Genomic DNA, 25716 nt, shown 5'->3' with positions numbered 1-25716 from the left:
GTGGTTCACAGAGGTACTTCAATGGCTGGTAGACGTCCCAAGGAGTCTTCCTTTAAGAATGGATCTCTTACGGCAGCCCCACGTAAGGGATCTTCATCAAAGCCTCCCCGCGCTTCGTCTGACTGCCTTCAGACTATCGAAAGACTCTCAAGAGCTCGAGGTTTTTCGAAGGAGGCAGCCAGAGCGATTGCGAGAGCTAGGAGAGCTTCTACCATCAAGGTATACCAGTCGAAGTGGGAAGTCTTTAGAGACTGGTGCAAGTCATCATCCATTTCCTCTTCCAGTACCTCTGTAGCCCAAATTGCAGATTTTCTCCTACATCTGAGAAATGTTCGCTCCCTCTCAGCGCCCACTATTAAGGGCTACAGGAGCATGTTGGCTTCTGTGTTCAGACATAGAGGCTTAGATCTGTCCAATAATAAAGATCTCCTTAAGTCCTTCGAGACTCCTGGATGGAACTTAGACGTGGTCCTAAGGTTCCTAATATCCGACAGGTTTGAGCCATTACATTCAGCCTCCCTGAAGGATCTCACCCTCAAGGCGCTTTTCTTAGTGTGCTTGGCTTCGGCTAAAAGGGTCAGTGAGATCCATGCCTTCAGTAGGAACATCGGCTTTTCTACAGATAAAGCCACATGTTCACTTCAGCTTGGTTTCTTGGCCAAAAATGAACTGCCTTCTCGTCCTTGGCCTAAGTCGTTTGATATACCTTGCCTGTCAGAGATCGTAGGCAACGAGCTTGAAAGAGTACTGTGTCCAGTCAGAGCTCTTAAGTTTTATTTAGCTCGTACAAAATCCTTACGAGGTGGATCTGAGGCCTTGTGGTGCTCAGTTAAGAAGCCATCATTGCCTATGTCTAAAAATGCTTTATCGTATTTTATTAGATTTTTAATCCGAGAGGCTCATTCTCATTTGAGTGAAAAAGATCGTTGCTTGCTTAAGGTCAAGACGCACGAAGTAAGAGCTATAGCAACTTCCGTGGCCTTTAAGCAAAACAGATCTCTACGAAGTATTATGGACGCGACCTTTTGGAGGAGCAAGTCGGTGTTCGCTTCATTTTACTTAAAAGACGTCCAGACTCTTTATGAGGACTGCTACACACTGGGTCCATTCGTTGCAGCGAGTGCAGTAGTGGGTGAGGGTTCTACCACTACATTCCCTTAATTCCAATATCCTTTTAATCTTCTCTTGAAATGTTTTTAATCTTGTTTTGGGTTGTACGGAAGGCTAAGAAGCCTTTCGCATCCTTTTTGATTTGGCGGGTGGTCAAATGTAATTTCTTGAGAGCGCCCAGATTAAGGGTTTTGATGAGGTCCTGTTGTATGGGTTGTCGCCCTGGATACTACAGCTCCTGGGAGTCTTTCAGCATCCTGAGAGGATGGCTGGGCTTCGTGAGGAAAGCGGACTAACAAGGCAGAGTAATCGTCAGAGTCAGCTTCCTTACCAGGTACCTATATTTATTTGGGTTTTGTTATGATATAACTGTCAAAAACTCTAAGCATATACGCCTATATTGTATTGATACTGGTCTCTACCCACCACCATGGGTGTGAATCAGCTATTATATATTCACCGGCTAAGTTTAATATTTAAAAATGATATTTTGATTATAAAATAAATTTTTGAATATACTTACCCGGTGAATATATAAATTATAGGCCCTCCCTTCCTCCCCGATAGAGACCCAGCGGAATGAGAAGAACTGAGGCTGTTTACATGTATATGCGGTATCTGGCCGATAGTCGGCGCTGGTGGGCACACCCGCAACCTTCATGGCGATCGCTCGCGAGTTTTTGTGTTTCTGTCGAGCCGTCCGAGACGTCAGCTATTATATATTCACCGGGTAAGTATATTCAAAAATTTATTTTATAATCAAAATATCATATTGTGCAAATTAGGGGAAATGAAGTTGAACCCTTACAAACATCAAAGCATGATTGTAAGTAGGTCAATGACAGTGGCTCTTCAACATCTAGATCTTAACACTTTAACTGTATACAACACATTTAAAGTTTTGGGTGGGATTCTTGATTGTAAATTTACTTTTGAGGAACACATTTGGTCCGGCTCTTCTTCAGTTGCACAAATAATTGGCATAATGTGAAAGTCTTTTGAAATTTTCCAGGATCACTCTATCATGAGAAAATTTTTAAATTCCTAAATTTTACCATGTTTTGACCATTATTCACCTGTCTAGTCTTTAGCTGCTGACTTATCTTGATTTGTTGAACAAAATCTTTCAGTCTATTAAATTCATTATCTCTGATCTTGTTATTAATCTCTGGTACTGGCATTCAATTAGTTTTATGTGCATGTTGCATAAGATTTTCATAATCCTGAACATCCTTTGCATTCAGATCTTCCCAGACTACAGTACTGTATATCTATACCATCCAGTACATAGTACCAGGTGTGCAGTTAATTCTAACAGTCATGCCTTCATATCGAGGCTCTGTTCTATACATTATTCTAGAAGTTTTATTCCAGCAATGACCAGTATGTGGAATGATATTCCTAATTTGGTACTGTATAGTTAAATCGGTGGAACTTTCAAAGTTTAAACTTGTTTCAAGTGCTTTTCTGCTAAACAGGTTGGCATTGGTCTTATTTCATAGTGTTGTCTCCAGGAGGAGGGTTTTTTTTGGAAAAATCCGCTGAGATCAATCACACTAAAATCTGGTGGAAAGCAGGAGTTTCTTCTAGGATAAGTCCTGGAGTTTGTTGTTACTGTACTTCAGATTAGGCTGTTGTTTGTATGTGAATTATTTTGTTTTAGAAGAATTTTCTATGCCACATCCTTTTTACCGTAATTCCTCTTTTCTTTGTTTAAGTACTGTACAGTAACATACTTTTTTGTTTTTCTGTATCTTTCTCAAAATTAAGCGATTCCTGCTTTCATAGCATGCTACCCTTGCTTTTATAATCAGAGTTATGTATTGTACATTCAAATTAGTAAATAATTACCTCCGCCAATAAAGTTGGAAGGAGGTTATGTTTTTGCCCCTGTTTGTGTGTGTGTGTGTGTGTTTGTGAACAGCTTCCTGGCCACAATTTTAATTGTAGAGTAATGAAACTTGCAGATGTAAAAAGCTGGAAATGATTAAATTTTGGAAGATCATGATCAAAGATCATGTCACGGTCAAGCAAAAATATTCAATTCACATAATTAGCTATAAGTTTGGACATCGTTGTCAATAAGACTTCAAACTTGGTTCATATTTGAGTGTATGAAAATCCACGCCAATTAATACATGTAAAGGTAAAAGGTCTAAGTCGAGCAAAAGGTTGGGAAATAAACTACCGCGGCGGAGGTCTGCCCTCTACCGAGTGCCCCTCTAGTTTGTACTGTTTATGGTTTTATTTCCTTTCCAGAATTTTGCTGCCCTTAATAAGCACTGTATCTCAAGAGTTGACTATTCTTGGTTAGCTTTTGTAACTGATGGAGGAGGGAGTTCTGTCTCTTCGATGGAATAACCATCGCTCAACGTTTTTCCATGTTCTGTCATCGCTTCATCGTAAGGTATGTTCTCAAGAACTGTACTGTATCTATCAAGTACTGTACTGTACACTTCTGTACTTTATAATTGTGAGAATATGTTTGAAGAATTTTATAATTGCATTAATATTGATATTTATGTTCAGAACACTAGATTTTGTTGTATATTATTTAAATGAATCTTACCTGGTAGTCATTATGCTTTAATCATTGAAGCCACTGGCTTCCTGACCTTTGAAAAAAAAGAATTGATCACGCCCTCTCTCCCATCCTCTCATCCCATGATGCTCAGTAAACCTGATAGATGGCACTACTGGGCAAACACAAGTGACTATTACTCTCAAGAACTTCATATAATTGTAGTCTTCCACACCACGTGTACCTATCTCATCTGTTTTTATTTAATTGTAAATTGAAATTAGTTACTGTAATCTAGTTGTAGAATTGTAAGAAGTTGAAAAGTATGTGGTGTTTGTTTGGTTTTAAAAGCATGTATGATTCAGGGGGTGCCAAATTGTTTTGAGAAACTTATGATAAGAAGTTTAGAGACTACAAGAGGTAGTGATAGAGCCAAGTGAATTGTTAACTAACGTGAACAACAGTGTAATTGTTAATAGGGTGGGTGGTTAATGGCATTTGGTAAAAAAGAGAAGCGCCTACCCTTCCCCTGTCACAAACTTCATGAGAACCTTGGTTTGTTCCGTAACCGAAATACAAACCACGCTATTTAAATTGGGGTATTACTTTCGGCGTAGCTGAAATGACGACCCATTAGAATTTTAATGAGGGTTTACTACCCCTCGCTAGTTAGCGAGGGGGTAGGGGAGGGGTAGCTAACTACCCCTCCCCCCTCACACACCGGTGAACTAGTTCACTTTGCTTTTGGCTCGGGTGATGAGCAGACGTGTCTGCTCCCACCCTCGCTTTGACAGCCATTAATGCTTTTTGTCTTTTACTTACTTTTTCTTATACTTAGTATATATGTAAACATTCTTTATGTTATGTATATATTTGTGTATAGAAATATAGTAAGTTTCCTTTTCAGTGTTTGTGCTGTGTGTACGACATCGTCACTGGCGTAGTGCCAGGCCACCATGGTTTCATGTTATGGAGTGCGGCCTCTCCCTTGGTCCTTCGGTCTTTCCTTCAGCTTCCGATATTCGGCCGCCGTGGGGAATCGTCATCGCTGGACTTTCTTCATTCATCTGTTTTCTTCTCTGTTCCTCCTTTCCTATGGGGAACTTTGATTCTCAGCGAAGGGAATGTGGAAGTTTAGATTGACTACGGTCTCTCTCTCTATTCGAGGTCGTTCACCTTTTACTACTACTACGTACTATTACGGAAGCTTTTTTCCTGTGCGGGTTGGGTTGCTTTTCCGTTTATTTGTCTCAATTATTTTTAATGAAATCTAATTGTATTTTTTTAACTTGTCAGCATTCTGGGAGAACACTTACCTTCGGGGGTCAGTGGTTCTTACTATTTGTGAACATTCTTAGATGAATTACATAATTATAATTCTGTTATAATTCTGATTTTGTTACAGTTCTCCGCCCTCCCCCTTCTCCCGTGAATGTCAGTGGGGAAGGAGGGCGCATACTCAATTTGTAATTCTTATGTTTTCCATTCCTCGGGGTTTCTCTTCGGAGTTCCTCCCAGGGGAATTTTTGTTAACTAATTATTTATTTTATTTTCCCAGTTAACGATGCATTTTTTCTTCGTTTGCCTAAAGTGTCCCAACGAAGCAGAGCTGTCCTGTTTGTGCCTGGAGAGTCTGCTGTTGCTGCCGTCTCTCTAGGACATCGTCATGGGCGTGATCCCTTCTCTTAGAAGTTCTCCCGTGACAATTGTCAGCTCTTTAGTTCATCTTAGAACGCTAAGGAGGTTCACCTCCGGGGGTAGGTAACTTCCCCTCCGAGGGAGGCTCCCTTCCCAGGTGTGAATTTTTTCCCCTGCAAAGCAGTAGCATCAGAGGGGAAACTTCTCATACCTTAATAATTCCAGGATGGGTTTTCCTGGTCCTCAGGCGGTTATGCTCTTGGTGCTGAGCAACCGCACTTGTAACCATGCTCAAGGAGCTGAGCGGTTGCAAGGCCGGTCGCATGAAAACTTCAGGTGGCTATGCACTTGGGGCTGAGCGGTCGCACCTGCAGCTATGCTCAAGGGGCTGAGCAGCTGCAGGATCAGTCTTGTGACCTCTCTCGTTCGCGAGGAAGGCCACTCATAAGGACTCCTCTTCGGAGGGTTGCTCCTTATAGGTCAGCTTGCTGATCCAACAGCCCTAAGGGGCACCATCACCAGTGTCTTCAAGTCTCCTCTACGAAGTGTTCACCTCTCTCGTTCGTGAGAGAGGCCACTCATAGAGACTCCTCTTCGGAGGATTGTTCCTGATTAGACCAGCTTGCTGTTCGGGACCTCTCCGCAGAATTGTTCGCCATCTCCTAGACCTGCTGACCTGCCGTCTCCGTTCCTGGCTGCTGACGCTGTGGGCGCCCACGCACCCCGTTATCCAACGGGCACCGGTCCCTTCGGGGCAAAAGGGGTTTTCTCACACTGTGAGTAAGTCCCATAAGCGCCAGGTATCCCCTGCACGCCAATGTTTTCCTGCGCGCTCGCGCGCAATTGCACACAAACGCTCGCCTACTGTTCCTGCTGCTCCTGAGACTTCCATCCAGAGAAATCCTGTTCCAGGGACTATTCCTGAGTTAGCACACAGGCGCTCACCAGTACTTCAGCCTGCGAGTGTCTCCTAGTCTCTTCTTCGAAGGGCACTTCTCCCGTCCGCGGGAGAGGTCTCTCATAGAGACTCTTCCTCGGAGTATCAAGCAGAACTTCCAGTGTTGATCGTCCCAGTTCCTGATCGTCCTGTCAGCTGTCCCTCCATCCTAGCGCGCGCGCGCACGTGCTCGCCGACGATCTTCTTACGCCAACGATCTTCTTACGCGCGCAACCGCCGACGACCTTCTTTCGCGCGCAAGTGCTGACGATCTTCTTACGCACGCAAGCGCCGACGATCTTCCTACGCGCGCAAGCGCCGACGATCTTCTTTCGCGAGTGAGCGCTGACGATCTTCTTACGAGCGCAAGCCGACGATCTTCGAGCGCCGTCGATCTTCTTACGCGCGCAAGCTCCGATGATCTTCTTACGCGCGCAAGCTCCGATGATCTTCAAGCGCCGACGATCTTCTTGGCAGACGATCTTTCTTTGGCGCGCTGGTGCTGACGATCTTCCTACACACGTAAGCTCCGACGATCGTCCGCGCGCAGGCTCCGATGGTTCCCCACGCCGATGATCTTCTTACGCGCGCAAGCGCCGATGATCTTCTTACGCGCGCAAGCGCCGACGATATTCTTAAGCGCGCAAGCGCCGACGATCTTCTTACGCTCGCAAGCGCCGACGATCTTCAAGCGCCGACGATCTTCTTACGCTCGCAAGCGCCGACGATCTTCAAGCGCCGATGATCTTCAAGCGCCGACGATCTTCAAGTGCCGACGATCTTCTTGCGTGCACAAGCGCCGACGATCTTCTTGCGTGCACAAGCGCCGACAATCTTTAAGCGCCGTCGATCTTTAAGCGCCGTCGAACTTTAAGCGCTGTCGATCTTCTTTCGCGCTCAAGCACCGGCGATCTTCAAGCGCCAACAATCTCGTACGCGCGCGCGCTGACAGCCGCTCACGCGCGCGCCAACATTCTCACGGGCTCTTCATTCTGTTCCTGCACGTCAATCTGATTCCTGCATACTCTATGAAGTCTCGCCCGAGTGTTTTCAACGGTCTCTCGCGCGCGACCCCTGGGTTTTTCCCATCGTGCGAGCGCCAGCGCGCTCCCTCTACCGAGATGAGGCCTTCTCCCACCGCACCAATGGGAGAAACCACACCTCGAGCAGGAGAATCGTCCCGTATTGGGGCGAGAAGAGCCCTCAGACTTCATTGTTGGAGTCCTGTATTCCTCCTAGGAGGGAATCGAAGGACTCTAAGAGTCCTCCAAGTAGAACCTCTGGGGACGGGGGACTTTGCTGCCAGCACTCCAGGGGGAGAGCAGCAAGAGTCAGAGCATGCCTTCTGGCAGGTCTTGACTCTGATGAGGCATCTCAACGGGTTCAAGGACCCTGAGGTTCCTCCTCGTGAGGGCAAGGACACGGTCCTGGACCAAGTCTTTGGCACTCAGAAACCCGCTAAAGCCAGTGCGGCTTTGCCCTGGTCCCAAGGGGCGAAGAGTGCCAGGTATAAGGTTGAGGGCCAGCTCTCCGAGCTCGCCTCCTCCAGCCGTTCCACTGCTGGCAGCAAGCTCCTCCCACCTCCACCAGAGGAGGTATTTTGAGATCATGGAGGAGTCTGGCTTAGCTCTTCCGTTGCACTCTGTGGAAGAGCTTACCAAGGTAGTCCCTCTCGAGAGACTCTCTAGCCGGCAAGTGACTTTCTCGGCGACAGAGATCCTAAGCCAGGAGAAGGTCGCGAAGTGTGCCATGCAGGCTACTTCGTGGCTGGACTTCTGGTTGGGGTCTCTTGGCATCCTGTTGCGATCCGAGGATCTGTCCAAAGAAAGCACCAGGAAGGTACTGGAGACCTTCCTCCTTTCGGGCACCCGCACCATTGAGTTTCTGGCCCACCAATTCGATCTTGAAGGACGTGATGCGGTGGCAGAAAGGTTCCTTTCGAAGGTCCTGGCCTTCGAAGTCTGCAAGCTCAGACACTCTTCCCTTATGGGAAAGAGTCTGTTTGACCCCAAAGATGTGGAACAGGCAGCTGAGAGGTGGAGGAAATCCAATCAGGACTCTCTCCTCCAAAGGGCTCTCACAACGAAGCCCTACAAACTTCCAGCTCCTCAACAACCTCACCCGTCCAAGACGACGAAACTGGCAGTGGCAGCAAAGACGACGGTGTCCAAACAGCAGCCCTTTCCTGTCAAAGACAAGAAGGGCAAAAAGTCCTCCAGGGGAGGCCAGAATCCTAGAGGCAGTGGCCGAGGCCACAAACGCTAGGATTGGCAATCCCCCTGCAATTCCACCAGTTGGGCGATGCCTAAAAAGTTGCGCATTCAGGTGGCAGCAACTTGGGGCTGATTCCTGGACGATTTCCATAATCAGTCAGGGATATCGTGTCCCGTTCACAACATCTCTACCTCCCCTGACAGCGAATCCAGTGTCGTTGAGCTCTCTTGCCATGGGATCGGCAAAGGGGCTAGCCCTACGGGCAGAAGTCGAGACCGTGCTAAAGAAGGATGCTCTCCAAGAGGTCCTCGACGGTTCCCCAAGGCTTCTTCAGTCGACTCTTTCTTGTAAAGAAGGCGTCTGAAGGCTGGAGACCAGTCATCGACCTCTCAGCTCTAAACAGGTTTATCAAACAAACTCCGTTAAGCATGGAGACAGCAGACACGGTCAGACTTGCAGGGAGACCACAAGACTTCATATGTACACTGGATCTGAAGGACGCGTACTTCCAGATCCCAATCCATCCGTCTTCAAGGAAGTACTTAAGATTCAGCCTAGACAACAAGATCTACCAGTTCAAGGTGCTGTGTTTCGGTCTCTCCACAGCACCTCAGGTATTCACCAGAGTGTTCACCCTGATCTCTTCGTGGGCACACAGGATCAGCATCTGTCTCCTCCGCTATCTGGACGACTGGTTGATCCTGGCAGACTTGGAGTCGACCCTTCTTCGACACCGATACAAGCTTCTGAGACTTTGCCAAGATCTAGGGGTCATGGTAAATCTCGAGAAGTCTTCTCTGCTTCCATCTCAACGACTGGTATATCTAGGCATGATCTTGGACACCAATCTCCACAAAGCCTTTCCATCAGACGACAGGATAGCAAGGCTGAGGAGGGTCGCAGATCCTTTCCTCAGACGAGAAGAACTCCCAGCCCAATCATGGTTACGTCTTCTCGGTCACCTTTCCTCCCTGGCCCGTCTAGTTCCAAATGGGCGCCTCAGGGTGAGATCCCTGCAATGGGGGCCCAAGTCCCGGTGGAATCAGGGTCACGATTTTCCGGACGTTTTGGTCCCTATGGGTCCTGCGGAACGGACGGACCTTCAGTGGTGGGTGACAGACGAAAACCTCCGAAAGGGAGTGGATCTTCTCTTCCTCCCCCCGGATTTGATGCTGTTCTCGGACGCCTCAAAAGGAGGGTGGGGGGCCCACGTTCTGAACCACAGGACCTCAGGCCTATGGTCAGAATCAGAAAAGTGCCTCCACATAAACCTGCTAGAGATGAAGGCCGTATACCTGGCACTTCAACAGTTCCAACGGTACCTGGCGGGTCACTGTGTGGTGGTGAGGAGCGACAACACCACAGTAGTGGCTTACATCAACAAGCAGGGAGGTACCTTTTCACAACAGCTATCCCATCTTGCAGTAAAGATACTGAGATGGACTGAAGTCCACTCGTTTCCACTATCGGCTCGCTTCATTCCAGGCAAAAGGAATGTGCTCGCCGACAGTCTGAGCAGGGCATCCCAGATAGTGAGTACCGGGTAGTCTTTGGATCGTCAAGTAGCCAACAAAGTCCTGACTTTGTGGGGTTCCCCGACGGTGGATCTGTTCGCGACAGCCTTGAATTTCAAGCTTCCGCTGTACTGCTCCCCAGTCCCGGACCCCAAGGCACTCTGGCAAAATGCCTTCCAACAACGGTGGGTTAACATCGACGTTTACGCCTTTCCCCCGTTCTGTCTGATGAGAAGGGTGCTCAACAAGACCAGAATATCGGTCGACCGGTCAATGACCTTAGTAGCTCCGCTATGGCATCATGCAGAGTGGTTCCCAGACCTTCTGTAGCTCCTGACGGAACTCCCGAGAGAACTCCCTCCTCGACACGAGCTACTCAAGCAACCACACTCCAACATCTCCCACAAAGCCGTAGCATCGCTGCAGCTTCACGCCTGGAGACTATCCAACATCTCCTCACAGAGAGAGGCTTTTCGCAACAAGTTGCAGAAAGGATGTCTCGACACCTGCGAAAGTCATCCGCAGGAGTCTACCTGGCGAAGTGGAGAGTCTTCTGTGGTTGGTGTCGTGGAAGGGGTATCTCTCCACTCGATGCCACTATTCCAGTAATAGCGGAGTTTCTCGTGTATTTGCGGGAAGAGATGTGCCTTTCAGTCTCGGCAGTGAAAGGCTATCGCTCAGCCTTTAGTCTTGCCTTCAGGCTAAAAGGAATGGACATTTCCTCCTCGCTTGAACTTTTGCTACACATACGAAGTTATGAACTTACCTGCCCTCAGTCGGAAGTGAGACCTCCTCCAGGGAGCGTGGTTCAAGTCCTCAGGTCTCTTAAGAGACCTCCGTTCGAACCATTACGCCAGGCTTCTGATCGCCACCTGATTTGAAAGACGGTGTTCCTACTTGCTTTGGCCTCGGCCAAGCGAGTCAGTGAACTTCATGGTCTCTCATATGACGTCGCCCATTCAAGTGGATGGGTAGAGGTAACGTTCAAGTTCGTCCCTGAGTTTATTTGAAATCCAGGAGTGCCGAACCCCCGGTTCGACTCTTTCCGGTTTCTGAATCTCCGTTCTGTAACAGATGACCCAGACCATCTCCTACTCTGCCCAGTAAGGAGTCTGAGGCTCTATCTTAAGAGAACAGCTGTAATTCGTCCTCGAGTGCAAGCATTGTTTGTGAGTACAGGAAGGACGAAGAGGAGGGTCACCAAGAACACTATCTCAGCATGGATTCGCAGGGTCATACACCATTCCCTGAATCCAGACCCTCCTCCGTCACGTCACCCTAGATCACATGATGTCAGAGGCATCGCTTCGTCCCTGGCATTCAAGATAAACTACTCAGTGACGCAGGTTCTACAAGCAGGGGTTTGGAAGTGTCAAACGACCTTCACAGCCCACTACCTGCAGGACGTGACCCACAGGAGGCTCGATACGTTCTCTATCGGCCCTGTGGTGGCTGCACAACAGCTGGTTTAAACCTCAGGCTCCTTAATGGACAAGCAGCAGAAGGTTGAGGGCTTTGTTACCCGGTTTTAGTCTGCATGAATGAAAAGATATGCCTGGCCCCTATTCTTTTCTTCATCCTCCCCTCTCTTGGGGAAAGCAGCATCCTGGGTTCTCTGCACAGCTGACCTCAAACCACTGCAGGTACAGTGAGCCCTCGCTACTTCGCGGTTCGACCATCGCGGATTCACCACTTCGCGGATTTTTTTCATAACCCCTATATATAAACATATCGCGGATTTTCCGGAAATTTCGAAAATACCGCGATATATGAAGACCCCAAATACGATATTTCGTTACCTGTAATTCCATTAATACTGTAATTAGTAATATCTGCTCTTACTGATGGTTCATTGCATTACATATGACATATAATTCAGTACAGAAAGAAATAAAACACGAAAAGAGAATGTGATCATACGATAATTCAGTATACAGTACGTAGTAAAATTAAATCGAACATGAAATGCAAACCAGATGCAGTCATACCGTATTAGAATGGTGTAAGGCTGCTGATGGCTACTACTTCAAATGTAATGGATGTGCATCTTTTCCAGGAATCTTTTGTATGTATACGTACGTAGTACTGTACTGCATCCAATAATATTCTTTGTTGCAAAAATCACATCTCGAATAAGCGTACATATCCTACAACAAAACAAGCGTAAGATAGCGTACGTAAAGCTGTATACGTAGGGTACTTTGTATTTGAATTGGTAACTACTACGTAGCATATAAGACGGATTGTGATTGGTTCAAGCGCTGATAGATGACGAATCAGAACCCAAGTTTTGTAATCTAGCCTGTGATTGGTGTTTTGACCGCTTCTCCAACCTCCAGCATCTTTTCGCGGCCACTTTGTTTGCCACTCTCTCGCCGTGTAGATGCTGCTACGTTATTGTGAACTTCAATCTGTGCTGTGCGTGACTGTTTTAAGTTGAACTTTTTGTTGAACTTTCTGTTTAACCCCTACTGTACAATGGCTCCCAAGCGTTCTGCTTCTGCTAAGGCTGGTAGTGAGCCTAAACGCCACCGAAAGATGATAACGATTGCTGAGAAGGTGACTCTTCTCGATATGTTAAAAGAAGGCAGAAGTTACGCGGCCGCAGCCCGCCATTTTGGAGTGAACGAATCCACTGTTCGCTACATCAAGAAGGACGAGGCGAACATTAGAAAGACAGCTACCATCACCTTTAGCAGATCAGCGAAGCGAATCGTTACCACGTGTAATAAAACGATCGTACGCATGGAAGGTGCTTTAGCAGTGTGGATTGCCGACTGCCGGAAGAAGAACATAGCCTTGGATACGAACACCATCCGAACCAAGGCTTTGAGCTTGTATGAGAATTTTGCGGCAAAGGAACCTCAAGACGACGATGGCGACCATGCTGAAGAAGAAGATGATGTAGATGAACCTCAACCAGGGACATCCACTGATTCTCAGTTTTTCCGCCAGCAAAGGATGGTTCGCAAAGTTTCAGAAACGCTTCGGCCTGAAAAGCGTTTCCCTGCATGGCGAGGCTGCTTCCGCTGACACTGCCGCTGCTGAAACTTACGCGAACGAGACATTCAAGAACATTATCGCTGAAGGTGGATACAAGCCGGAACAAGTGTTTAATATGGATGAGACCGGCTTGTTTTGGAAGAGAATGCCGCCGCAAACTTTTCTGTTCAAAGAAGAAGCCAAAGCCTCTGGCTTTAAAGCGTTCAAGGATCGCATTACCCTCGTGATGTGTGGCAATGCTGCTGGATTTTTGCTAAAGCCGGGGCTTATTTACAAGTCGAAAAATCCTCGCGCTTTGAAAAATAAAAATAAGAAACTCCTTCCCGTGTACTGGATGCATAATCAAAAAGCATGGATTACGAAGATGCTGACCTCCAACTGGTTCTACCAGTGTTTTATCCCGCAAGTCAGTAAATATCTCTTAAAGAAGGGCTTGCCATTTAAGATCCTTCTCCTTATGGATAACGCTGGTGGACACGCAACTGACCTGTCGCATGAGGGCATTCAGGTTGAGTTCCTGCCACACAACACCACGTCATTAATTCAACCGATGGACCAGGGGGTTATCAGGGCGTTCAAGGCCCTCTACACGAAGAATACCTTGGCGGACCTCGTTGCGTGTGTGGATGCTGCCCAAGAAGATGAAGATGAAAATTTCAATTTGAAGGCGTACTGGCAGAAGTACACAATAGCCACGTGCCTGCAGAACATTCAGAAGGCACTGCAAGAAATGAAACCTGCAACCGTAAATGCGAGCTGGAAGAAGTTGTGGCCCCAGATTGTTTACGACGACGAGGGATTTACACCGTCTGAAATTCAACACTCTGCAATACGCAAATCTGTGCAGTTGGCTGTGATAATTGGAGGTGATGGGTTTGGCGACATGACAACTGAAGACGTCGACGAGTTGTTGGACTGCCATTCCCAGCCGCTAACTGACGCGGACCTAGAAGACCTGACGAAATCGGCCAGTGAAGAAGACAGTGAAACGCAGGAAGAGACCCAAGAAAATTTCGAAGAAACGGGCTTAACATTAGAACGGCTTGCCAAGTTCTGCAACCATGCGAAGGAGTTGAAAGAAATGTCGCAAGAGTGGGACGAGGATATGGTTCGGTCTATGCAATTCTGCAACAAGATCGATGACGACATGACTCCCTACAGGATGCTCTTCGAGCGAAAAAAGAAACAGCGGCAGCAACTTCCGATCACAATGTTCTTCCAGCCTCGCAAAAAAGAGCCAGTTCCTCCTGCTACTACGCCTTCGGAAGAAATTGAAGAAGTGTCCCAGGAAGAAGTTGAAGAGGTGTCCCAGGAAAAGACACCTCCGTCTGAAGAGACGTAAAATACTATCATTGGCTGCACAGTAGAAGACATCATCAGCTTCATCATCATCATTTTTACTGTGCAGCAAATTCATCGCCATCATCATTCAAGTTTTTCTTCAACTTCTTTCGTGGTGAGTACGGTAACAATCTTTATTTTTTACTTTAATATTCTAACATTTTAATATTTGTGTCTGTGTTAGTTTAGTATGCATTAAGTTAAAGGGAAGGTTTTAAAAGTCTGAATATACATGTTATAACCTATCATATTTTTTTGTTTAAAATTTACATTTACGTACGTAAAACAACTCTCTCTCTCTCTCTCTCTCTCTCTCTCTCTCTCTCTCTCTCTCTCTCTCTCTCTCTCTCTCTCTCTCTCTCTCTCGTAAATTGTTTTCCTGCTTTGCTACGTATGTACTGTATGATTTTATATAGATACGGTAAATAATATTTGTAATAACATATTTTCTAAAAGCTTTTACTGTAATATCATTATTTATCACTCTCATCATGCGCGTTAAATGCCTTCGTTTGTTTACTGAGCGTGGTTGTTTACTGAGCGTACTTTATGATGCCGCCGTTTCAGGCGGCGTCATAAAGAAAAACATTTCATTTGGAAGTCCTAAGAAAAATTAAGTAAAACATTGGTAATAACAAAATCAACATACTGTACTGAATAATCAATATAATCGATGCAAAAACTAACCTATACACAGATGTGTAAATGCGTTTGTTTCTTCATTATGATCAGAGATAAACATAAACAAAACATTGGTTGCCATTTTTTATCGTGCTTTTTGGCGTGTTTAGGAAACGCGTGATATAAAATCGCCTTTAATATTTTTGCCTGTTTTAGTTTAGGGTACTGTAGTACATGCATTAAGTGTTCTGTACATTAAAGGGTAGTTTGTTAACAGTACTACATACAAGGGAAGGTTTTAAAAGTCTGAATATACATGTTAAATAAATAGGTAAATATAGTGTCACTACTTCGCGGATTTTCACCTATCGCGGTCGGGTCTGGAACCTATCTACCGCGATAAACGAGGGCTCACAACCATGCTTCCTTGTGTTCCTAGTATCGAGATAATACGGTCGCGTCCCCCATACCCTTACTAGGTTATATAGGGAACGTCCTAACCTAGAATTCCATCTAATGGACTCCAGGTCAACTTCCTAGAACGAGTCACACTTCATTCCTTCATGCACACGCTTACGTAGGCCGCGGTCCTTGCAGAGCAAGGTACTTGCGAGGTGCAGGGACTCCTTATCTCGAGTTCTACACACTCAGATACTGAGTCTCCAGGCAAAAGCCAAAAGCCAGTAACGGCTGGGACTTACCACCCTTCCTAAGGGTTAAGTCACCCTATTTAAATAGCGTGGTTTGTATTTCGGTTACGGAACAAATGACAAATTCGTAGATAATTTGTATTTTTCCTAACCATACAAACCTAAGCTATTTAATCAAACTTGCCTGCCAGCCCTGTCCCCCGGGAAGTCTAGTTAGCGAGGGGTAGTAAACCCTCGTTAAAATTCTAATGGCTCGTCATTTCAGCTATGCCGAAAGTAATACCCCTATTTAAATAGCTAAGGTTTGTATGGTTAGGAAAAATACAAATTATCTACGAATTTGTCATATTTAGACTACCGTAGTGAATAAAGGATTATGATAGTTTGGGATTTTAGGGCGGGTTATTGTTATAAAGCTAATAGTTAGGTTAATAAGGTGAAGATATCAAAATTGATGAGCTTGAACACATTGATAAACTTGTGGCAGTATAAGGTTATTGGAAACAAAAGTAGGCCGATTCCTATCACTAGTAAGTAATCCACCCACAATAAATTTGGAGTGTTTTGATGATGCCAATACTGTATAATGGCAGGAGCCAGTAAGCTGTCAACAAGGGTCAGCTAAAGAAAGGGAATAAGTAGAGAAAAACTACAATCAGACCAAATATTTATGACTGGGAAATGAGGGCTTGAAAGGGAAACTTAGCAATCTTGAGATTCGTATTTCTTCAACACTGCATTTTGGTCTCCAGCCAAAGTGTTCCCAACAAATTTATGATGCTCAATCCCTGTGAAGTTAGTTGCCTGCTTTTCTTCCACCTCTTTTTCAGTGATCCAAGCTGTGTTGCTCATCCTAGTTCAAGATTTTTTGTTTTTCCCTTTTTGTCCTCCATCTTTACCGAGACACCTCTTTCTTGAAGAATAGCTATGTTCAGTTAGTTATCGATAGGCTGTTTTATTTCTTTTTGTAACATTGGGAAGTTGGATCACACAGCCGACTCAGGTTTAATGTTGAAGTTTCATTTACTGAATATTTCTTTGGAATATGTTTGCATGTTAGGAATATTCTTATGAGACGAGTAGAGAATTGAAAAGTGGTTCAACATTTTAAGTGAGTTATTGTCCTTGAAGTCATAATCAACTAGAAAATCATAATAATTTCTTTATGAAAGTTAAATCAGTTACCTTGTTGCATCATAGTAATTTAGCCCAAGGTCTATAAGTTATCTGAATGATAGAATGAAGTCAAATGAATAAAGTTGTACTTTTTTTTTTTGTAGTATAATAAGTAACTATGCATAATTTTTTATCCTAAAGACTACAACAGTAGAAAGGTATATTCTGCAAAATTGTTTACAAGTAATCGTATATACATTTGATGAGGTTTTTTCTGTTTTGCTCTAATTATTAATAGTTATCATGTGAGAAAGTTAGAGTGTAATATATTTAAATGCATACTTAAATGATTGTCAGAATTTGACGACAGGCCCTCTATTGTTCCATCCGTTTAGGATTCTTGAGAAGTTCACGGAATTTAGGTAACTAGGGACCAAACATAAATCTCAAAATAGATATAAAAAGGAGCGGAGAATCCAGGGGGTTTTCAAGCAGGCAGAAAAGGCTAGGCGAGTGGATTTAGGTGACAGTGGGAGTTAAGTGTTCAGGCTGAGGATTGGTTTTTACAGTCTGAGTGGGTTAATGCCTCATTGTGCAGTGGCAGTGTTCCCAGCCTAACCTTCCCATCTGCAAACCCTAGGCTAACTTCTTTTGTTGTCCAGTATGTCTGGTGTACCATCTGTAAGAGTTCTGATGGTATATAGCACATTATAGAGTCAAATGCTTCCAAGCATTTGGTGTGCAGATAGCTACTGGCATGTAATAGTGTATAAATAGAAGTTATTCTTTTTAACTGAACTTCTTAAATTGGTTTTAAGCTACAGTATTAAATTTTTTTTTATGAGAAATTGCAGGGTATTGGGTACTGTTATATATATGGTTCTAGTGGTATGAAAAAGGGTAATTGTGGATGAATTCCTAGTTGTTCCATTCCTCTATTGATATTGTATTTTGCCTCTAATGGATAATTACTTAATAAAATCTTTCTCAATCTGGATCCGCAGATTATTAAATGAAACTAAGTATCTTACGGTTATTGCTTTTAAACTAGTTTAAATTAAGGAAGGTGACTCAGCTCCATTAAAATAATTTTATTTTTTAGGTTACTTCAAGCTCATCTACTTTTTTTTTCAACCGATTTATTTCATTTAAAAAGAATTTGAAAGATAACTTCATATACAAAGAAGTTGAAGGAGGAAATTGTCATGTAATTTCTTTTCTATACTGTACTTATTATTTCATCATTTGCATGAATAATGCTAGCTTCCTGTTAAGGCCAGGCCTTATTTATAAGTTCAGACATCCAAAGGGGTCAAAGAACAAGACCATGAATCTGCTGCCGGTGTATTGGATGCACAACCTTAAGGCTTGGAATCTTGGATTACAGTGAACCCTCGCTACTTCGCGGTTCGACAATCGCGGATTCACCACTTCGCGGGGTTTTCCCATAACCCATATATATATACATATCGCGGATTTTCCGGAAAATTCGAAAATACCGCGAAATCTGAAGATAACCAAATACGATATTTTGTTACCTGTAATTCCATTAATACTGTAATTAGTAATATCTGCTCTTACTGATTGTTCATTGCATTACATATGATATATAATTCAGCACAGAAAGAAATAAAACACGAAAAGAGAATGTGATCATACGATAATTCAGTACGTAGTAAAATTAAATCGAACATGAAACGCAAATGAGATGCAGTCATACCATATTAGAATGGTGTGTACTGTAATGGATGTGCTTCTTTTCCATGAATCTTTTGTATGTATACGTACGTAGTACAGTACTGCATCCAATAATATTCTTTGTTGCAAAAATCACATTTCGAATAAGTACTGTAAGCGTACGAGAGAGAGAGAGAGAAAGAGAGAGAGAGAGAGAGAGAGGCGTAAAATAGCGTACGTACGTAAATTTTTATTATTATTGTTATTATTATTATTATTGTTGTTGTTGTTAATAAAATTATTATTGTTATTATTATTAATCATTACAGTATTATTATTATTATTACTGTACAGTATTATTATCATTATTTATTATTATTACGGTACCCTTGTACTTAATCTACGTACGTTCAGTATGCGCGGGGCATCTTCTATGAGTAACCAACGCACCATGTACTGTAAGACGGGTTGTGATTGGTTCAAGCGCTGATAGATGACGAATCAAAACTCAAGTTTTGTTATCTAGCCTGTGATTGGTGTTTTGCCCGCATCTTCAACTTCCAGCATCACAGTTCTCGCGGGTCTGCATCGTTCACTTTCTCTTTCCGCGTATTGCTGAGTAGACGTTCTTAACTTTGTGAAGTTTAATCTGTGCTGTGTGCGACTGTTTTAAGTTGAACTTTCTGTTAAACCCTACTGTACAATGCCTCCCAAGCCTTCTGCTTCTACTAAGGCTGGTAGTGAGCCTAAACAGCACCGAAAGATGATGACGATTGCTGAGAAGGTGACGCTTCTCGATACTATGTTAAAAGACAGTAGAAGTTACGCGGCCGCAGACCTCGAAGACCTGACGAAATCGGGCAGTGAAGACAGTGAAACACAGGAAGAGTTCCAAGAAAATGTCGAAGAAACGGTCTTAAAATTAGAACGGCTTGCCAAGCTCTGCAAGCTTGCGAATGAGGTGAAAGAAATGTCGCAAGAGTGGGACGAGGATATGGTTCGTTCTGTACAATTCTGCACCAAGATCGATGAACACATGGCTCCCTACAGGATGCTCTTGCGAAAGAAGAAGCAGCGGCAGCAACTTCCGATCACAATGCCCTCAGAAGAAATTGAAGAAGTGTCTCAGGAAGAAGTTGAAGAGGTGTCCCAGGAAAAGACACCTCCGTCTGAAGAGACGTAAAATACTATTATTGGCTGCACAGTAGAAGACATCATCAGCTTCATCATCATCATTTCTACTGTGCAGCAAATTCATCGCCATCATCATTCAAGTTTTTCTTGAACTTCTTTCGTGGTGAGTACAGTAACAATCTTTATTTTTTACTTAAACATTTTAATATTTGTGTCTGTTTTATAGTTTAGTACTGTATGCATTAAGTTAAAGGGAAGGTTTTAAAAGCCTATCATATTTTTTTTGTTTAAAATTTACATTTACGTACGTAAAACAATCTCTCTCTCTCTCTCTCTCTCTCTCTCTCTCTCTCTCTCTCTCTCTCTCTCTCTCTCTCTCTCTCTCTCTCTCTCTCTCTCGTAAATTGTTTTCCTGCTTTGCTACGTACAGTATGTACTGTATGATTTTATATAGATACGGTAAATAATATTTGTAATAACATATTTTGTAAATGCTTTTACTGTAAATATCATTATTTATCACTTTCATCATGCGCGTTAAATGCCTTCTTTGTTCTGAGCGTGGTTGTTTACTGAGCGTACTTTATGACGCCGTCGTTTCAGGTGGCGTCATAAAGAAAAACATTTCATTTGGAAGTCCTAAGGAAAATTAAGTAAAACATTGGTAATAACAAAATCAACATACTGTATACATCAATATAATCGATGCAAAAACTAACCTATACATATATGTGTACAGTACACTAAATGAGTTTGTTTCTTCATTATGATCAGAGATAAACGTAAACAAAACATTGGTTGCCATTTTTTATCGTGCTTTTTAGGTGTTTAGGAAACGCATGATATAAAATCGCCTTTAATATTTGTGCCTGTTTTAGTTTAGGGTACTGTAGTACATGCATTAAGTGTTCTGTACATTAAAGGGTAGTTTGTTAACAGTACTACGTACAAGGGAAGGTTTTAAAAGTCCGAATATACATGTTAAATAAATAGGTAAATATGGTGTCAATACTTCGCGGATTTTCACCTATCGCGCCCGCGTCTGGAACCTATCTACCGCGATAAACGAGGGTTCACTACTAAATTCCTAACATCCAACTGGTTCCACTAGTGTTTCCTCCCCCCAAGTCAAATTGTATCTTGCTGAGAAGGGTCTTGAATTTAAGGTCCTTTTGCTTCTGCGTAATGCTGGAGGCCCCACAACTGATCTCCATTGTGACAGGTTGGATATGCCGATCTTGCCGGCGAATACCACATCATTAATTCAGCCTATGGATCACTGCGTTATCTGAGCATTCACTGTACATACGTAATGCCAAAGCGGTGCAGCAAATATCGCAAGATTTAGACAAAGATGTGGTGTGTTCCATATGTATTTACAATGCATTGGAGGGGCCATGTCTAGGTTCATCTCCCTTCTTAACTAGAAAAAAAAAGTGGCACCAAATTCCCATTAAAGTGTTTGTCTCTTTATTGAGGCTTTCGATGGAACTTACTCCTCCAGCAAAATGTCCTTGTCCAGTGGAACCTCTTCCTGTTGAAAGCCTTCCTTTAGTTGAACCTTCCTTTCTTGTGACTCCTCTTTCAACGGAGGCCATGGAAGAAGGCGAAGATACAGCCCCACCACCTGATGAAGCGCCTCATGAAATAGTGCTAAAAAAAACTGTAAAGCTTTCCTTGACTGTGAAGTAAATATTGTCTTCATCGCCATCTACAGTACTGCACAGCAAATTTGTCATCATCCAAGTTTCATTATAGTACTGTACATATTATTAGCATTATTAACAGCTAAGCTACAACCCTTGTTGGAAAAGCAGGATGCTATAAGCCCTAACAGGGAAAAATAGCCTAGTGAGGAAAGGAAATAAGGAAATAAATAAACTATATGAAAAGTAATAAACAATTATAATATATTTTAAGAACAGTAACAACATTAAAACAGATCTTTCATATGTGAACTATACTAAGAGAATTACATCGGCCTGTTCAACATAAAAGCATTTGCTGAAAGTTTGAAGTTATGAAGTTCTACCGGTTCAATTAACAATACCCCATACAAAATTAGTTAAAATTATTTAGGAATAAGATTAGGTATGCATATAGCAAAATATTTTTTCTAAATAGAATTATTTCAGAGAAATCTTTCATGTCCCATAACCTTAATTGTTCCGTAACCGAAATACAAACCACGCTTTGTTCCGTAACCGAAATACAAACCACGCTATTTACAGAGGGTTTACCTTTTAGCGCAGCTGAAATGACGAGCCAATAGTTTTAACGAGGGTTAATTACCCCCGCGCTAGTTAGCGGGGGGTGGGGAAGGGTAGCTTGCTACCCCTCCCCCCTCCACACACCGGTGACTTGCTTCACTTCACTTTTGGCTCGGCGGTGATCAGACGTGTCTGCTCATCGCCCTCGTGACAGCCTTTAATTTTCTGCTTTTTCTTTTCAGCGTGTGTGTTGGTTGGAAGTTGACCTTCAGTTATTTCTTTACAATGCGTACATGCCCTGGAGTTGCCGGTCGTCCTTATGGGACTTTCATGTCGGATGTAAATACGGATCCGCACACCCTCTGCCCTCAATGTCGGGGCCGACGGTGTGACCAGGAGAACATGTGCCGTGAGTGCAGGGAGTGGTCTGCCTCCCAGTGGGAGAGGTTTGGCTGTCGGCGTAAGAAGAAGTCCAAGAGAGACCGTTCTTCTCCAAGGTTAGCCTTGAAGGAGGAAGGTTCTCGGGACTCTTCTTCCGCCGCCCAAACCTCCTCCGAAGCTCCCCCTCGTCCGCCTCCTAAGGAGAGTCGGCCGAGTGGGAGCGCATGCCCTTGTTCTGTTTCCCGACCTTCGGTGGGGGGAGAGGGCGTCGCCTCCCATAGCGAGGCGGTTCCCCCTCCTCCTCCGGGGGAGGTTATTGATAATGCCTTATCCAGTGATGATCTTTTACAGATTTGGTCGTCCCTGGGGCTTAAGGGCTTGCCCTCCAGGGTCGCTCTTATTGACCTTGTCTCGTTGGGGGCCGCTGTTAAGCAGTCGCCGGCGGTAGCAGAGGTAGACCCTCTGTCTATTGTCGACGTCGTGGTGACAGAGGCCTCCGACGTGGCTGGGCCTTCCGCCGCAGGTGCTGTTGCGGGTGATGGTGCTAAAGGCTCTCCTCCTCCTTCCGTACATCCTTCGAAGGGGGAAGTGAGTCCTTCGGTCTCGGCTGCTGTTCAGCTTACTTCTGAGGGAAGTGCTTTAACGGAGACTCCCCTTCGGAGGACCGATGGTCCCGACGATCTTCCCCGAGGCCGCCTCCGCCGTAAGGCTCACCGTCCGCTACGCCACAAGGGCCTCCCTTCCCCTTACAGGGGGACTAAGAGGCGCCTTTTTGGGTCTTCATCCTCCGGGGGGGACTCTCCTCGTCAGCCTCAACCTACAGCTCCGCCCTCCTTGAACCTCTCTGCAGACCGCTCACCATCTCCTGCCAGATCTTCGCCTTCTGGAGAACTCGTCACCCGACGGGCAATGGTCCCTTCGGGGCTAAGGGATCCTTCCCTTACGCGAGCAGTGCTAGCGCACAAGCGCTCTCCTGCTCGCCAGCGCTCTCCTGCTCGCCAGCGCTCTCCTGCTCGCCAGCGCTCTCCTGCTCGCCAGCGCTCTCCTGATCTTCAGCGCTCTCCTGCTCGTCGACGTTCTCCTGCTCGCCAAGACTCTCCTGCTCGCCGACACTCACCTGCTCGTCGGCTCTCTCCCGATGTTCGCCCCCCTCGCCAGCGCTCTCCTGCTCGTCAGCTCTCTTCCGAGCGTCAGCGCTCATTTGAGGACCATCGCCCTACGGTCTCTGACCACCCTTTAGTTCCTGCTGAACTCCCTGCTCACCTTCTGCCTGGTCCTGTGGCTAAGCAACATCGTGCTGCGCGTGTGTCAAAAACACATGTTCGCCAACGCGCCAGCGATCTCCCAGTTCCTGCTCGTGAACGCGCCGCGCCACCTGTCCTTTCACATGACACGCGTCGACCTTCTGCTCGCTAGCGATCTCCAGCTCGCCAGCGATCACCTACGCGCCAGCGATTACCTCCTCGCCAGCGTTCACCTGCTTGCCAGCGCGCACAGGCGATCTTAGTATCGCCTATTCAACAGCGACAGCTAACGCGCCAACGTTCTCCAACGCTCCTGAAGGAACATGGTTCGCCAGCTTCTAGCTCGCCATCGCGCGATCGCCCGCCTGCGCATGCTGCTCGCCATCGCTCGCCATTGCACGATCGCCCTCCTGCGTATGCTGCTCGCCATCGCTCGCCCCTGCACGATCGCCCTCCTGCGGATGCTGATCACCATCGCACCCCATCACGCGATCGGCCACCTGCGCATGCTGCTCGCCATCACTCGCCCCTGCACGATCGCCCTCCTGCGCATGCTGCTCGCCCCTGCACGATCGCCCTCCTGCGGATGCTGATCACCATCGCACCCCATCACGCGATCATTCACCTGCGCATGCTGCTCGCCATCGCTTACCATTACGCGGTCATTCACCTGCGCATGCTGCTCACCATCGCACGCCAGTGCGTCGACATGCCACATCACGCCATCGCCAACTTGAGCGACTGCACTCACCAGCTCGTCATCGATCGCCTGTGGATCTACATCGCCAGCGATCTTCCTCACCTACGCGGCAGCGAGTTCCCTCGCCGTCGCGCCAACGCTTGCGTTCGTCGCCTCGGACACGCGTTCATTTACCTGCCCACCCTTGCGCCCACTCGCCTGCGCGACCGCTCGCCTGTGCGCCCGTGCGATCATCCACCTGCGCGCCCGCGCGATCGCTCGCCCGTGCTCCCGCGCGACCATTCGCCTTCGCGCGACCATTCGCCCTCGCGCGACCATTCGCCCTCGCGCGACCATCGTTCGCGGCGAATTCCGCAGCCGGTGGTAGCAGCAGGAACGCGTGCTCCTAGACGGCACTCGGGATCACCTCCATCCAAACACAGGTTGGTAGTGCAGGACGAGGAGAGGTTAGTACAGCATTCTTCCCCACCTTCTTTTCAGGCAGGTACCGTCGTGTCCACTCCAAAGGATCGCCCGATCCCTTTCCCTTTAGCGAGGATTTCGGACTCTGTGTCCTTGGAGCAGCAGACTTGGTTTGGTCCTCTGGCACGGGCGTTAGTGAGGGTTATGAAACCAGCACTCGCTGGCCAGGGTAACAAACCAACGGCTGTCTCTCCTACGCTGAAGAGAAAGAGAGGAGTGGACTTCGTGGTGACTTCCCCCAGGGCGAAGTTGGTTCCCGGTCGGTCGGTCGCGAAGTTCCCTTCTCATGCACGAGTACTCTCTCCTTCTCCCGTGGACGAGGCCTTTCCGTCCTCGGCACCAGGGGGGGAGACTTCGCTTCAGGCAGGAGAATCGTCTCGTGAGGAAGGGGCCCCTCGAACCTCGTTGTTGGGATCCTGTATCCCTCCCAGGAGGGAATCCAAGGATTCCAAGACCGTCCCTAAATCCTCTGCAAGGATTCGTCAGGAACCCACGACTACCCAGGAGAATGTCCACGTATCACCCCAGGAAGAGATTCCTGGGGCAGGAGACTTAGCTGTCAGCCCGCAGGGAGGAGAACAGTAAGAATCCGAACATGCCTTCTGGCAGGTCCTAAGCCTGATAAGGCAACTTAACAGGCTTACGGATCCAGTCATCGCCCCCCGTGAAGGCAAAGACACGATTCTGGATGAAGTGTTTGACGTTCGGAAAGCCCCTAAGACCAGTGCAGCTCTGCCCTGGTCTCGGGGGCTGAAGAGTGCCAGGGCTAGGGCCAACGCTCAGCTCGCACTTCTTGCCTCCTCCAGTCGTTCCACTGCCGGGAAGAAGCTCATCCCTCCTCCTCGCCTCCAGCAGAGGAGGTATTTCGAAATCCTGGGTGAGCGCAACCTCGCTCTTCCTTTCCATCACTCTGTGGAGGAGCTGGCGAAGGGAGTTCCCCTTGAGAAACTCTCTGCCCGGCAGGTGTCGTTCTCGGCGGCAGAGATCCTTAACCACGAGAAGGTCGCTAAGTGTGCCATGCAGGCCACTTCGTGGCTGGACTTCTGGCTAGGATCTCTGGGCATCCTATTGCGATCGGAGGACTTGTCCAAGGAGACCAATAGGAAGGCCCTAGAGACCTTCTTGCTCTCGGGCACCCGCTCCATCGAGTTTTTGGCGCACCAGGTTACCACCCTGTGGGCCAACTCGGTGTTGAAGCGTCGCGATGCTGTGTCCGAGAGATTCCATCCGAAGGTCCCCGCCG

At 46.1% G+C, this 25716-nt stretch overlaps 1 protein-coding gene across 4 annotated transcripts in view; it reads left to right on the top strand.

The window, feature by feature from the left end:
* LOC137657597 (longitudinals lacking protein, isoforms H/M/V-like) overlaps positions 1-25716 on the top strand; it is an 82009-nt gene that overhangs the window by 13389 nt on the left and 42904 nt on the right. For all 4 annotated transcript variants that reach the window (XM_068391953.1, XM_068391952.1, XM_068391955.1 and 1 more), the window contains exon 2: positions 3370-3517. In XM_068391953.1, the coding sequence (XP_068248054.1) occupies positions 3437-3517 (81 nt within the window). In that variant the 5' untranslated portion in view covers positions 3370-3436. The remainder of the gene's footprint in view (positions 1-3369; positions 3518-25716) is intronic.

Source organism: Palaemon carinicauda, chromosome 18 (genome assembly GCF_036898095.1).
Source record: "Palaemon carinicauda isolate YSFRI2023 chromosome 18, ASM3689809v2, whole genome shotgun sequence".
Lineage (NCBI taxonomy): Eukaryota > Metazoa > Arthropoda > Malacostraca > Decapoda > Palaemonidae > Palaemon > Palaemon carinicauda.
This window is presented reverse-complemented; position numbering and strand designations above follow the sequence as displayed.